At 32.3% G+C, this 17,095-nt stretch overlaps 1 protein-coding gene across 1 annotated transcript; it reads left to right on the top strand.

The window, feature by feature from the left end:
- Positions 1-6,171: 6,171 nt before the first annotated feature.
- On the top strand, positions 6,172-7,844 carry LOC126706118 (UDP-glycosyltransferase 43-like). The gene has a single exon (XM_050405415.1). The coding sequence runs from the start codon at positions 6,241-6,243 to the stop codon at positions 7,690-7,692; it is 1,452 nt and encodes a 483-aa protein (XP_050261372.1). The 5' UTR covers positions 6,172-6,240; the 3' UTR covers positions 7,693-7,844.
- The last annotated feature ends 9,251 nt before the right edge of the window (positions 7,845-17,095 follow it).

The raw sequence follows: 17,095 nt of genomic DNA, 5'->3' as shown, positions 1-17,095 counted from the left end.
CAAGCAAAGTCTAAGTATTATTCAAGGATTTGACTAGGGGTGTCCACGGGTCGGTCCGGGTCGGGTTTGTGCCCAACCTGAGACCGACCCGTCGGACTCGGGTGGAGAACATTCTGACCCGCCGCCAATCGGCGAGAGAGTCGGATCGGAGCGGTCGGTTTTGCGCCGGAAACACGATCGGTTCGGTTGAAACCGTCCACGGTGGAAAATCCGGCCAAAATAGTTGATTTCAGGCCAAAATGATCTAGATCCGGCGGAGATCTCACTGGATCTGGTGAGATCTCGCTAGATCCGGTGAGATTTCCACCAGATCTAGCTGAGATCTCACTAGATTCGGTGACATCTCCCCAAATTCGACCCAAATCTCATGAAAATCTAAGGTATTCTGACCAAAAACTCACCGGGAAATTCTTATTTCGCCAGATTTTGTCAAGGTTCCGGTCGGGTCGGTTGGGGCAGGTTTTAGAAGAGAGAACCCGCCATCCGACCCGTTGGACTCGGTTTCTGGGCTTTGCAACCTGCCGCCGACCACCGGAGCTCACGGATCGGTCGCGGGTGGGTCGGTTACGGTCGAGTCTGGTCGGTTGGATCGGGTTCGGTTCTAGCTGGACACCCCTAGATTTGACAATAAAAAAGGTAAATTACAAATTACTCAATACATTTAACATATATTATAATTTGGTACAGCAAATGTTAAATTCTTTTATTATATCTAGATATCATCAAATTTAAATCTATGACATCTGCTTTATGATAATTTTTTTTTTATATCATCAAACTAAGAAAACAATTGGTTTTAGACTAAAATGAAAGAGTTTCATTCAAATTGAACCTTTTTTTTCCATAACGAAAATCCGCTTTATTTTTCCTAAGCTTTTCTCTCAGCTCTTATTTCTCACTCGTGGCCTCACAGGGTGGCTGGGTGCTCGTGTTAGCCAGTTTTGAAGGTATGGCGGTAGATTTGAGTGGGATTTGGCCCATTGGTTCTCTAGCAATGGTCTTTATTGGGTCATCTTGTTGTGTGGGTCTTGATGGGTGTTTGGTTGAGTGGGTTAATTATTTTGGGCAGTGATGAACTTTTTACATTGGGCCTTCATGCGGGGGGTTTTTGACAGAGTTTTCATTGAATGGGGTTTGGAAGAATGAATAGTGATGGGGCTTCAATTGTACCTGTAAGCCTTAAAACATAATCTTAACCCTTGAACTTCTATCCATTTCAACCAATTAATTTCAGAGTCGCAAAAACAGATGGTGAAATAGCTGAAAGCTACATTTGGTTGTTGAGTTAAGGTTTGTATTGTAGAAATTAAAGAAGGAATACATGAGTTTGTTGGTTTGTTGTATGTGTTTTAAGAGAATTATAAGGAATAGGGCTGAAACTAAGGGTAATATATATATATATATATTTCAGATCTTGGGATTATCTACATTATGCAGCTGTATTCAGGAACACAACCTGGTTACCAATGTGGGTTGATTGAATTGACTTCAGTAACTCATTGAGTTAATTATTGAGTTTCCCACATCTTCCTCGAACCCAAACAAAGGAAAAGAAAAAATGGATTAAACAAGTTAATGGATGAACTCAAGCTAGTGGGGTTGGTCAGAGACACTCCAAAAGTTTAATTAGTGAAGAAATTTCTAAAAACTAGACCCTAGGGACATCGCAAGCTTACCATAAAACCCCTCATCAGATCCTACTCAGGACTCAGGAGATCTTTAATCACTTCATCAACCGCAACATTTACTACGCAAAAGTTCTCTCAGCAACTTAAGAGCAACAACATACTAAGGGCTTGGTGTGAATGTCACAGCACAATCTCTCTCTCTCTCTCTCTCTCTCTATCTCTCATTTTCATTCCTGCTCTATGTTCAAAATGGTTTAGATATAAGCATTATTAAAGTGTTTCCATCTTTTTATTATCTAGCATTTTTGGGCAATTGTCTTTGTGATACACCACTAACCTCTACTCCTTCAGTATTGAAATTTTGGATTTGACTCCTCTTACTTATTTACATTTATCAAACCATATCGAAACCCGAGTGTTAGGGCTAACTTTTTTTCATTCCAGCCCTTCCACAAATTTATCCCGGCAATAAGACACAAAGAATCAAGTCATTCATTTCATTCCATCTGCTTCTTTTATTTATTTATTTTAATAATAATAATTCTATTTCATCTGCTAACCTCCAAAATAGGATTCTTACGTATGATTTCCACATTCACAGACTCACAGTATTACTATTCATATATTCGCACCAACATGTTGAACTATCATTTTATCTCTCTCTCTCTCTCTCTCTCATGTATATATATATATATATATATATATATATATATGTCTTTTGGAAATTTTATTGAGGCATATGTGTGGACACAACGATGCGGTCAATAAGACCTAATAGAAATGAACCTAAGAACCTAAGAGCCTAAGACCTAAATGAATTACCTCTGTATAATTGTGACACAACGATGTGGCCAAATGCCAATAAGACCTATTCAGTGTCGGGCCTACAGTAGATATATATAGTTGATGTAGTCAACTAAAGTCCCAAGTAGAAAAATGGTTTTCAAATTTTAATCAATAAGGTTATTTATTTAATTAATTAAGTCCAAATATTAGCTAACAAATAAAATAATTTTTTTTTATCAAATGAAAGATGAAAAAAGAGAGAAAATGTTACATCGACAATATTTTTCACAACATTTTTACAAAAAATCCTAGGTAGCAAATTGTTTATTTGTCATTATTGATGGCAAAAAAATAATTCTAGTTGTAGGTTCAAATTAAAATCAGTAGCAATTTAACACCTAAGATTTGTTATGAAAAATATTGTGAATGTAGTACTTCTCAAAAAATAAAAAAGAGAGCAATACACAAAAAAAAAAATTTCACAACATTTTTAGCAATAGTTGAGTTGACAAACTTCTACTAATTCTTACTTAGGTCCATTATTAACATCATTCTTTTACTCACCACTATTAATCACCACATCAATAGGTGTGAAAATTATTGTCAAATTTTTTGTGTTTATGGACTTTCTAAAAAAAAAAATTTACATGGTTCATGTTAAATAGTAATAATTTTACATATAAAACAAGATAATAGAATTTAAGTAATATTTAAATTTTTTAAGTCATATATATATATATATATATATATATATATATAAGGCCTCAATGTTAGTTTCCGTCTTAAATCTCCAAATACATCAAGTTGCCTCCAGCTAATAGAAATGAACCTACTGCCGAGTGGTCACTGCTAGGAGCCTGGGACGTAAATGAATTGCCTCTATTAGCAGTGACCACATGGCAGTAAGATCATTTCTATTAGGTCTTATTGACCGTATCATTGTGTCGACACATATGCTTAATAAAATTTCCAAAAGAGAATACAAAGCTACTGTTGATAAGCCAAGTTAATTGAATGTCCAACTCTCTCTCTCTCTCTCTCTCTCTCTCTCTCTCTCTCATAGGCATTGTTTTTCTGAGTTTCATTTCTAGTAGGTCCTAGTGACCACATTGCTGTATTACACATGCCTCCATAAAACTTCCAAAAGACAGAAAAGGAAGCTAGTCTTTTTTATTTATTTAAACTAAAGAAAGCTAATCTTTATAAGCCAAGTTGGCTGAACCTGTCCAAATCTATGACTCAGGGCCACACTGTTGATTTTCATTGTGGATCAATTATTATTACGTACATATTTCTTTACTCAAATTATTTAGCTTGTCCATTTCGAAAAAGCCTATGAACTAAAAGACATAAAGCTGCCGAAAAATAAAGTCTTTTTTATCGGTAATCACCGAAGAATAAAGACAGACAAAGCCATCCAAGCGTTTATAAGGCATGAGTGGGCACTTCTCTTGTCGGTGTGAAATTGCACTCTAAATCTTTTCATATTGCTTGTAGAATAAAATCGTGCGGGAATTATCTCACATAGCTTAATTTGCATCTTTTAGTATTTTCAATGAAGACATCAAATATTGAAATCCTCCTCTTCCTATTATAAGTTTATAACTATCAAATTTATAAAATAAAAAAAATTGGAAATATATATATATATATATATATATATATATATATATAGAGTGGAGTTATTTTAATAAAAAAAAGCTATATTCACAATATTTTTATAATAAATTTTAAGTGATGGGTTGCTATTGGCTGTTACGCGTGGCCGGGCAAAAAAGTTATTTAAGTTGTGAATTAAAATTAGAATCAATAACAACTTATCACTTATGATTTATTGTAAAATTATTGTAAAAATATTGTGGACGTAATATTTCTCTAACAATTATCCTCCTCCACTAGATAACCATGTGTGTGGTTAAAATCCATACTACAAAAGCAAGTGTGTAGCCGTGTAGGCTAATTCCACTTTACCATGTACTTTTATTTTATTTTCATTTTGTTTGATTTGACTTTTTTCATATGCTTATTTTTTTATATTAAAATAATCAATATATCATAACATTATTTTTTTTTTTTTTGAGAAACAAACACACACACAAGGGAGAGAGAAAATGGTTCTAACACAAAGACACACCACTACTCCACTCAAAAGCCATGGTAACTTTTAAGGGAGGATGGAGCAAGTTATACTATACACAACACACTTTCTTAAAATCCATGTGTGTGGTTAAAATCCATACTACAAAAGCAAGTGTGTAGCCGTGTAGGCTAATTCCACTTTACCATGTACTTTTATTTTATTTTCATTTTGTTTGATTTGACTTTTTTCATATGCTTATTTTTTTATATTAAAATAATCAATATATCATAACATTATTTTTTTTTTTTTTGAGAAACAAACACACACACAAGGGAGAGAGAAAATGGTTCTAACACAAAGACACACCACTACTCCACTCAAAAGCCATGGTAACTTTTAAGGGAGGATGGAGCAAGTTATACTATACACAACACACTTTCTTAAGCAATGTGGGACAATTACCCATTCTTCTCTTAATCATAACATTATAAATGTATATGATTAAAATATATTATTTTTATCATTTAACTTATATATATAAAATAATATAACATGTATTTGGTTGTAATTATTAGATTTTATCTATATTGAAATTTGAATGATTGTTTGTCTTTTATTTAGCAATCTTTAAATTATTAGTATTTTTTAAATTTTAGTCATTATATTTAATGGGTGATAATACAATTTGAAAAATCTAGATTCATAGACAAGTTTAGGAGACGGTAATTCAAAAAAAAAAAAAAAAAATACACCTTTGGGTTTTAATTATTAAATTGTATGCACATTACTATTAGTATGGATATAATTAATATATACATAGAGAAAAAAATTAATCGTCTAATTTTATGTATGGCTTCTCCAAATATAAATTCTTGACTCTGCCATTGGCTACATCCATATATTTCTCATTTCTCCTTCGTATTTTTACTTCTTTATTGAAAACTCCTTTTGCAACCGAGTAGGCCACCCTCATTGATACTTCCAACTTTATTCAATCACATTCTACTTTTTCCCCCAATAATATATATAAAATCAATAAGTATAAGGAAGAGGAAGAGGAAGAAAAGTAAAGCTCTTATTATTATTATTATACGTGGAGGAAATTCTCAGTGGCTTTCGTCAAGGATCAGTACTATTATTTATTGTTTAATAATCATCTAAGGCTCTATCTCTTATTATAGATGCTTCTAGGTAGGTTGCCCACCCCTACCCTCTCCGAGAAAATACACCCTATTTTGGATATATGTTTTTTCTCATAATTGGTGAGATCCACAGTTAATAAGTTCCACTAATTGTGAGGAGAGGAAACATATACTTGAAACAGAGTATACTTTATTGTCTTCTCCTTTTCTCTTTTAAATAAATTATCTTTATTCACCTTTAAAAAAAAAAAAAAAACTAATTTCTGTCTATTAATAGACCAAAAAAAAAAAAAATTATTCCGGCCTTTTTAAAAAAGTTATGGTTCATATAACCACAAAAGTCTTATTGATAAGATGCCAAATCAATTAATTGAAAGTCCATATAGAACCCATGCTTGTCCATTAATAAATTATTTTTTTTAATTTTTTTTTTATAGATATTATCCATTAATAAATTTGTGGTTGTCTTCATCACATGGGTCAATATGGAATCTAAGATACTTTTTCTAATATGAACCCCTATTTCATTTCTATATAGTCATAATTATTATGCCCACTACTTTCAAAAGCCATTCTTGATAGGATCAAGCCAAATCAAGCAAAGATGACCAAATTCGAGGTTGTGCTCATCGCAACCCCTGGGTTTGGAAACCTTGTTCCCATTGTCGAGTTTGCTCAACGCATAATCGACCACGACCATCGATTTTCAGCCACAATACTCATCATCAACATGCCCGGGAGACCACTTCTCGACCTCTACATCCAATCACGCGTCGCCACGTCAACCACGAATATCCGATTTGTCCATCTCCCTACGGCAGACTTTCCCTCATCTGATCACTCCAAAATTTTCATAGCCCATGTAACCTCACTCATTGAAAAGCATAAACACCATATAAAAGAAGCAATCACAAAGCTCATGGCACCCGAGTTGGATTCAGACGACTCAGAGTCCAACTCAGTCCCACAACTTGCCGGGTTATTCGTTGACATGTTTTGTAGTTCAATCATTGACGTTGCTAAAGAGCTTGACATCCCTTGTTACCTTTACTTTGCCTCTCCAGCTTCGTTTCTTAGCTTTATTCTTCATCTTCCTGTCCTAGACACCCAAACCCAACTCACCACTGAGTTCGCTGAGTCAGATACTAAGTTGGTCATCCCGGGTTTTGTTGACCCGGTTCCCCTAAGTGTGTTTCCTCCAGTAGCGTTTACAGAAGATGGGTACTCCTGCTATATGTACCATGCACTTAGGTACACACAAACAAAGGGTATTGTTATAAATACACTTCAAGAGCTTGAGTCTCATGCCCTTAACTCGTTCTCCACGAGTCAAATGCCACGAGTTTATCCAATTGGGCCTGTTCTTGACCTTGTTGGATCAGCCCAATGGCACCCAGATCGAGCCCACCATGAAAGTATTATAAGGTGGCTCGAGGACCAACCTTCATCATCGGTGGTGTTCTTATGCTTTGGTAGTATGGGATGTCTTGATGAACCCCAAGTAAGAGAAATAGCCCACGGGCTTGAACGGGCCAGGTTTCGATTCTTGTGGTCATTGCGTGAGCCGCCTAGAGTCCTATTAGATCAGCCGGATGAATACACGAATATCGAGGAAGTTTTGCCCAATGGGTTCTTGGATCGAACGAGTGAGATTGGTTTGGTGTGTGGGTGGATTTCACAGGTTTCAATCTTGGCCCACAAGGCAATTGGAGGATTCGTGTCGCATTGTGGTTGGAACTCAATTTTGGAGAGCTTGTGGCATGGTGTTCCAATTGCAACATGGCCAATCTACGCTGAGCAACAGTTGAATGCCTTTAAAATGGTGAAAGAATTGGGATTAGCAGTGGAGATAAGCTTAGATTATAGGAGGGGAAGCAATAAATTGGTGTTGGCAGAGGAGATAGAAAGAGGAATCAAGTGTCTTATGGATGGTGATGGTGAGGTGAGGAAAAAAGTGAAGGAGATGAGCATAAACGCTAGGATGGCTGTGATGGAAAATGGATCATCATATACGTCACTGGGAACTTTGATTGAGGAATTAGCAAACAATATTTAAGAATACAAAGATGGGCCCCTTATGTCGTGTAAGAATACTAGTGAAATACGGTGACTTGTAATTATTGTTAATGCAAATTGCATCCTAGTGCATTACGAGGACTTGCTCATTTTCTTATTTTTATATTTAAAGACATGTCTTTTTTATTCTTATACTAACATTTTTTTTTTCTAAATTATGTCATTCAAGTGTCCTTAAAAATCGATGTAAACCTTTGTTTCCAGACGTAGAAGACAGTGAAAGTTGGTCTTATTCATGTAACATTTACATAATCCACATATTACAAATACATAAAGAGATTAAATTCTATAACGATGTGGTGTAAATCTCATGTTTTACCATTCTAATTAGGGGTATAATTGGTCGGTTTCGATTGGTTTGAAGTGCGATTTTTCCACCGAACCGAAATTTTCGGTTTTACCAAACCGACACTGAACCATAAGGGAGGAGTACTGACACTGAATTGATTGGATTTCAATTGGTTCGGTTCGATTCGGTCGGCTTCTGGTTGCTTCCAATTTCTTAGAAACCAAATAGATCAAAGAACAAAGAAACCAATTTCCCTTTGCTTTCCCACATTTTCTTAGCACCCAAACACCAAGCACCAAAAAAAAAAAAAAAAAAAAAACTCAAATTCATATAATAAGAAGAAAAAAAAAAATCTATTTCCCTTTGCTTTCTGACATTTTCTCAGCTCCCAAACACCAAGCAAAAAAAAAAAAAAAAAAAAAAAAACTCAAAATCATGTATATATTTAGAGAACATACCAAAAAAGAAAAAAAAACTATTTCCCTTTGCTTTCCCATGTTTTCTTAGCATCCAAACACCAAGTACCAAGCAAAGTAGCAAACCAAAAAATATATATATATATAGAGAGAGAGAGCGAGAGAGAGAGAGAGAGAGACAGAGACAGAGAGAGAGAGAGAGAGAGAGAAACAGTGGCGTGATAGAGAGAAAGAGAGAAACAGAGGCATGACAGAAAAAGAGAGAGGTGGGGAGAGAGAATGGCTAGAGAGAGAGAGAGGGGGGGGGGGGGGGGAGAATGGCTACTACTAAAGTGAGAGAGGAGAACTGAAAAATAGGGTTAGCAAGGTTATAAAACAAACCCAAAAAGACGTAATTTTGGTATAATAAAGAGAAAAAATAAAAAGGTTTTGCATTGGATCGAACTTGGGTTTAGTTGTGGGAACACACGTGTCCTTGGTATCATGCCACCATGATACCATGACCTTTCTTGATATAATTTTGTACATATTAATATTTAATATATTTCGGTTCGGTTTTGATCAGGTCGGTATATTTGTGTGGGACACCGAAATTGAAATCGAAATATTTTGGTTTCAAGAAATTAAAATTAAAGCCAAAACAAAATTTTGGACACGGTTCAGTCGGTTTCGGTTGGTGTTTTCGATTTTTCGGTTTATTACACACCTCTACCTCTATTCCCAACATACCACATTATCCTTTTATATAGTTAAGAATAAGCACAACCACACCTAATCAATTCTAATACCCATATATAAATCTTACCAAATTGAGAGTTTATTGAGATATTATTAGGTGTGGTAGGGTGTATTAAATTTTAAGTAAAATGTTAATGTGGCAATCACTTATTGGATGGTGTAAAACATGAGTTTTACACCCCATCCTTACCAAATTCGGACTCTATAAACAAAGTAGGTATTGGTGTGGTAATCCAAAACTCTAGAGGGAAAGTTACAGTGGCTTTGTCATTTAAAAAAAAAAAAAAAAAAAAACTCCCCTACCTTATTTTGTTGTAATTTTGGAGATGTTGGCTGATAGGCTATCCAATTTGTTCATGAGATTGGTACAATCTAATGAAGGCTTGGAAACTTCTCTTTTGTCAAGTTATTTACTCTTTTCCTTTGAATATTTCCTTATTAGAATTTTGTTAAACATTTTTTAAAAATTTATTTTACTTTTTGAATAACTTCTTATTAGTATTTTAATGCACTACAAAAAATTTGGGTATAGACGGCATTTGATTGTTTGTTGTTGTTATTTTTATTTATTTATTTATTTTGCGGTGTATTCAAATTTACCGATATATAGAATGTTCTATAACTTGAATATGCCAAAGATTTTTTTTTTTTTTCTTTTCTTTTGAGAATGAAATACGTGCTGAAATATATTCATCAACGAGGAAAATCAGACAAAACAAAAGTGCTAACGTCCGATGGAACAGCCTCCATCCAGACAAATAAAGGAAATGAATGTCTAGCTCTCTAGGCTAAAGCATGTGCAACTGCATTGCTTTGCCGTACAACATGAGAGAAAGAAATACTCTGAAAAGAGTTTACAGTGAAAAGAATATCCTTGATGAGATGACCACCTAGTGAATTTTTATAACCACCCTGCCTTAGAGATCGTATCACTGACTCCGAATCTCCCTCAATGACAGATTTGTTGAAGCCTGTTTCAAGGGAGAATCACATAGCCCTCTTGGCAGCTAGTAATTCCAGAATTTCAATAGAAGGAGTTTTTTGAATCTTCTCAGACAGTGCCGCCATCACTTCGCCCCTGGGATTACGAATAATTACGCCAATTCCAGCCTCATCTCGCTGAATATGCCAAAGATGATAGGTGGATATTGTTAACACCGAGCTTCTATTAATTGGACTTTGGAGTTATTGAACGCGTTGGATGTGGCCCAGTTAATATACGTGAGGGACTGAGGGTCTATTTATATATTGCGGTCAAATTCAGTATTGGGCCTTAGTATACCTTATTTTATTGGGCTTATATACTCTAGCCTGATGTGAAGTAGAGTGTAGGGTTTTAAGCTTGATTCATAATGGGTGAATAAGTATTATATATATATATATATATATATATATATATATATATATATTAGGTCTCATTTCCACTTCTAGCATTAGACAAAATCCTAGATCTTATCCTCGTAGAGATTGCTTGGAGAGCGACTGGACCATGTGCCGAGTTTGCATGTGTATGTCTATTGCTATTGGTAATTTATTCGTGTTTGCTCATGGTGTTTGGGGGTACATCCATAAACCTTATAGATTTAATGATTATTTGTGTTTTGTATCTAGTATGTATATGCATTTAATTCTTATAGATATAACCTACTTCATAAGTTTAGTGTTGATAAAGATGATTGAAGAATTAGAGTTCCAGTGACCGTATTAAGCGATGGCTACAATCTCAAAAACAAAACAAAAAATTATCAATCTTGACATGGTTTTGCATGATGAATAGATACATGCAATGATATATAATTAATACTAATTAGACCTTTTTTTGTTTAAATTACTTATTTATTTTTTAGTTCAAGGTTATTTAGGGCAATCACATACCTGCAACAATCAAAGATGTATTTGTTCATTAGTTGAGAGAATCATCACACGAATGCCAGGTTTATTACGTTAACAATTTTGGTATTAATCCTAATAAAAATATTTACAGAACAGTTGCCATGACCACATGATCAAATTCAATGCAACAATAATATACATCAAGAATGGAGCCGCCTTCTATCCCTAAACTTAACTTCGAATTGGTTTCATTTAAAACTCAGTGTGACAAAAATGTCTATTTAACAAGTTTTGATGCCTTAAAACATTAAAATTTGGTAATAATTACTCTAAAGCATGATTTGATCAATAAATGCCATACATATGCATTAATGAGTCTGAATTTGGTAAGGACATGGTGTAAAACTCATGTTTTGCACCATCCAATAAATAATTGTCATATCAACAGTTTATTTAAAATTCAATATATCATTCCACATCTAATAACATCTCAATAAACTCCTAATTTAGTTGAATTTATACATAGGTATTAGAATTGATTGGGTGTGATTATGCTTATTCTTAAATATATAATAGAATAATGCGGTATGTTGGGATTAAAGGGGGTAAAACATGGAATTTACCTCATATCCTTACAAAATTTAATCTCTTTTGTTTATATTTGCTCCCTCAAAATTGGTTTTGAAACATTCAAAGGCAAGCAGATTCCACACGACTTTTGCAGGTTGAATTTTCTGTGCTAGCATAACTCTGTAGTCTGTGCTACCGAAATACAGTTTCTAGCTGTATGGGGGATTTTATCCAGCAGCACACGTTTCTCATTCAAGCGACACTCATATCTTCGATTCCATAGGGACCGTAGTGTCACGGCAAAAAGCTCTAGTTGCTACCTTCTTGTATTTACCTTTTCCACCTTAGAGCATCACATTATAGGAGCTATAAATTTAGCTATTTGGTACTATAAAAAGTTACTTTATTTATTTTATCTTCTAATTATACAAAACACCTAACATCAGTGGTTTTTTTTAGCTTTCAACACAATAAAATAATATAAACAACACAATAAAATAATATATCCATTACAATAAACAACTATCACTACCACTATTGCAGTGGATTTGGCCTTCTATTTTTCTTCCAATCTGAACACATTAACACGCAAATTTCCCAAAAAAAAAAAAAAAAAATCACAAAATTTCAATTTGCAAAACCCATAAAACAACCCAACACATCAAATCTAAAAACTGAAGAGAGCTGAGAGTCATTAGCTAAAAAATAGCGTACGTGCAAGAGAGAATGAGGCAAAAAAGAAGAAGAAGAAGAAGAAAACAACGTTCAAAAGAGAAAGAAGAAAAAAAAAAAAAAAAAGAGTGTTCTAGTGTAATAAAATAATATTTTTGGTTTAGCTTTTTTGCTATAGTGCACAGCTATAGATGGCTGTGCACAGTAGCGAGATGCTAAAAAATTTTAGTTATGACACCACTATTGCAGCCTGTTTTTCAGTATTGGTGGTGCTAAAACTAGCAATATAGCTTTTTAGCACCACCAATGCTAATACTCTTATAAGAGCATTCCCATCAACAATTCTAAAAAATTTAGTATTTACCATCTCAAAACCCAATTTTATAACATATAACACAACACTTTACTATACAACCTATATCAAAACTTCTATTTTTTTACCATTTTATTTAAATATTATTTATTTAATATTTTTTACTCGGTGTCTCTCTCTCCCTTTGTCAAAACCCAAAAGCTGTCTCTCTCTCCCTCTGTAGAAGACCAGAACCTTCTCCCTCTCTGCTCTGAAACCCATGCTCCATGTCTCTGATCTGCTCTCAAGCCCATGCTCCATGGCTAACCACCAAGCTTCGTCGGCCTAAAACACTTCCCACCCTCTCCATCGGCCTAAAACACTTCTCACCCCTTTTGGGTATTTTGGAAACTGATTTTCTGGTATTTTGGAAGCTGATTTTTTAGGGTTTTTTTTTTTTTTTTTTTTTTTTTTTTTTTTTTTGGGTTTTTTGGAAGCTTATTTTCTGGGTATTTTGGAAACTGATTTTCTGGGTATTTTGGAAGTTGATTTTCTGGGTTTTGGAAGCTGGTTTCTGTGTTCATTTTTTTTTTTTTTTTTGGGTATTTTGGAAGTTGATTTTCTGGGTATTTTGGAAGCTAATTTTTTGGGTTTTGGAAGCTATTTTTCTGTGTTTGTTTGTTTTTTCTGGGTATTTTGGAAGCTAATTATTTGGGTTTTGGAAGCTGATTTTCTGGGTATTTTCAGTGAGGTTTTGGGTATTTTTTTTTGCTGATTTTTTGGTTTTGAGGTTGGGTTTCTATGTGATTGCAGTGGGATTCTTTATGGGTTTTTTTGGTTGGATTTCTATGTGATTGTAGAGGGATTCTTTCTAGTATTTTCTGGATTGCAATGGTGAAAGAGTTGGCTGAGATGGTGAGAGGGAGAGGAAGAAGTTTGGGTGAGATGGTGTGATAGAGGAGAAGTGAGAGAGGAGAGAGAAGAGACTTGGGAAGGAGACAGGCATGGGAGAGAGAGAGAGAGAAAGAAGTTAATAAAAAATGATAGCATTGTGCTACAGTGCGGTCTCAAAAATGAGAGCACACTGGAGCAGTATTGCAAAAATTTTAGCATATGCAATCTTTGATGGAGCAAGTTTTTGGATTATAAATGCTAAAAAAAGCATCTTTTAGCATATGCAATCCTTAATGGGAATGCTCTAACTCATAAAAATGTATAAAAACTAACAGTGTGTTAAATAGAATGCTTATGTATGGCTTAGTTATAATAGGAGGTGCTTAGCTTGCATAATAAAAAGAAAATTACCTTTAATTCTAATTTGATTATTTCGATAAAATACCTAATATGAGAGCTTAGTTTTTCGTGTTTTCTTATGTTTGATAGTTTCATGAAAAATTTGGTCAAATAAATATTTTTGTCAAATGAAAATTACCTTTTCTATCTCTTCACTTTCTTTATTTGACTTAGCATGAAATAAATTTTACTTCAAGTTTTACCAATCACAAATTCTCATAAATTCTTTTTATTTTCTTATAAAATAATTATAGTTTGAATTTTTTTTTTAAATAATCAGACTTATGACAAGTTGTAATTAATTGATGAAACATAAATACTATATACTAGTCCCTAACCCATGTGATGTACAGGATAATTAAATTTTAAATCACATATATTTAAAAAAATAATAAATAAAGAGTCCGGTATGAAAAAACTATTAATTAAAATGTAATAGAAAAATTATTTTATAATTTAAAATAGTTTCCGATAGGTATTGTATAGGTATACACCAAGTAGGATGCATATTTTAAATAAATAAAAAAGACAAAACTTTGTCTTCTAACTCTCACATACATCAACTCTACACCACCATCATATATATAGAGGTTATTACACGTCCTTGTTTAGTTTCTTATCAATGAATTTTTGTTGAAGTAGAATTTTGAAACTCTTGAAACATATATCTAATAGAGTTTTACTTAAACTAAACTATTGTAACACTTAATAAGATAATTACATGCCGAAGAAAAATAATAAATATATAAAATATAAAACCTAAAATAAAAAGAATAAAAAATTAAAAAAAGAAAGAAAATAGTGATGACGTGGAAAGTTATAGGAGTTCCAGAGGTTTCAATTTTATATATGTACTAGCATTATGCCCTTGCAATGCAAAAATTAATCAAAATTCATATGTAAATATTTTTTTATTAATTTACTTAAAATAAATAATAAAACTAAATATTTTACTTTTAAGTTACATAATGAATGCATGTTGTGTGAGACTAAGGTATCATAAAATGCATATATATATATATATATATATAATGATTTTCAATAATACATTGAACTTTAAGGCAAAATTAATCACATATATTTAAATGGAAAACCCTTGAATTTAATAGTTAAAAATTATCCAAAACAATAATTGAAATCATGTTTAAGTAGAAATCTCAATTTAATAATTAAGAACAATCTAAATTACTAAACATTTAAAAAATTGAAGTAGAGAGAGACTCACATGAGAATTTAACTTTTGTCCTTGAGAGCATGGAAGAAGACAATGAAACTTGAGTGAGTTTCACCATACCAAGTTTAAGTTACGTGTGATGCACGCTACATGTGTGTGTATATGCATGAAAAATGATTTGAATTTAACATTTATTGTAGAAAAGAGGTGGTCTAGTCTTACCCTTGTCTAACTAATTCTTATTATAATCCCTTTATTTTGGGGGAAGAGAGAGAAACGCTTCTTTTGAAAAAAAAAAAGAAGTCAATATATAATATATAATAGTTAAGATATTAATCTTTGGAAGTAGTATCTCATACGGATTAGTATTTCAATTGTGGGTTTTGGTAGTTAGAAATTAACGCATAATAGTTAATAATTAGAAAATTACTTTGAAATTTTTTTAAACCAATCCCTTAAAAAAGTTTTATTAGAACTTAAATCACGTTAATAAATTAACACTCTATTCAGTTTTTTTAAAAATCATGTTAATAAAAAGTTACTGATAAAACTATTAGTAGACGTTTATTAGGCTTATCTATTTAGCTTTGTTGCCAAATTTATATAACCTCTTTTATTTTCCTTTTATTTTTTTTTTCAAATAATATAACACAACCAAAAACCTATAAACAATAATTTAAATTCAAAATAAAGAATATAATCAAACTTATATTCATAATTTAAAATTAAAAAATTAACACAAATTATAAATTAAGATATAAATGTAAAAAAAGAATAAAGAATAAACCTATTTGTTTTCTTTCTCACTTTGAGAAATGAAAGTGTGAGTATGTAATTTAAACCTGAACTAATTATTGTAGAAGAGAATAAATGAGTACAAAGGTTTAATATTATGAATTGGGTTAAAACATATGTGAGAAGTTTTTATTAATTTTTTTGAAGTAAAAGAAAAATAGCTTAAACAAAATGAAAAAATAATAATGAAGAAAGAATGCATACCTATCATGGGATTTAGGCATATATATATTGGAATAAACTTCACTTCAAAAAGGATTTATATATTAATATATAGGTAGAGTTTCATTTGATATAGAATTTAAATCCTATTGAAATTAAGATTTCTAATCAATTTGTTTGTTGCTATCTTATAAATCCCATAAAAATTGGAATTAAAAAAATGTTATATGAGTAGAAATAAAAAAGAAAACCTTTTTTTATCGAAAAAAGGAAACGAATATATTTTTTTAGAAGAACAAATGTTTGTTATATATAGATACTTTTTTTTTTACCCTGAGAAGAAAGAGAAGATGTTTACTTTAAACTCAAATACTTATTACCTTATTTACAATTTTTTTAAAACTTTATCCAAAAACATTTTTGGTAAATCAGTATGAACAAAAACTTCTATCTTTTGTTTTTCCAATAACGTTGCTGTTTTTTTTTTTTTTTTTTTTTTTTTTTTCCTTATGATTGTAATATAATTTATTTAATAATAAAAAGATTAGATGAAGACTTTGGATTGTAATAAAATTGAGACTTATTAACTTAGAAATTATAGGGGAAAAAGATAAGATCCAAAAAAAAAAAAATCTAAGTCTCATGCGTTGCACGGTTTTAACTATAAATTCATAAAAAATATAATTTTATTTTTAAAATAAGCTAAATGAATTATTATTATATAATTGAAAGTAAAAATCATGCTACATGTGTGTGTGTATATATGTGTAAGGACTGAGTTTGAATCCCTGACCCAAAGGATGAACAGGCTCGGATCCAAAAAGCCCAGAACAATAAATTTGTAAAGAGTGGGTTGGAAAACTGGGTTAGAATGAGTTGGATAGCAAACAAAGTGGATTCAAGTGACAAGAACAAAAAGATAAATGGATTTCAACTAAAGAAAGTCGTCCATGGAGAGATTTGAGGAGATCAGTTCTTGTATCTTTATCTTAAGTATGATTACAAATTTATTTCCTGATTGTTACAATGTTTCTCTTTTGATTTTTCCTCCTCCTTTCCATAAAGGGTCTCTTATATTATATAGTCCCCTTTGAACGATCTTGATCCTCCACTTGTTGATCATCTAAGCCACTACTTGAGTGCTTGTTC

This window comes from Quercus robur, chromosome 11 (genome assembly GCF_932294415.1).
Source record: "Quercus robur chromosome 11, dhQueRobu3.1, whole genome shotgun sequence".
In the NCBI taxonomy this organism is placed as follows: Eukaryota; Viridiplantae; Streptophyta; class Magnoliopsida; order Fagales; family Fagaceae; genus Quercus; species Quercus robur.
The sequence above is the reverse complement of the archived record's forward strand: the minus strand, read 5'-3'. Positions and strand labels throughout refer to the sequence as shown.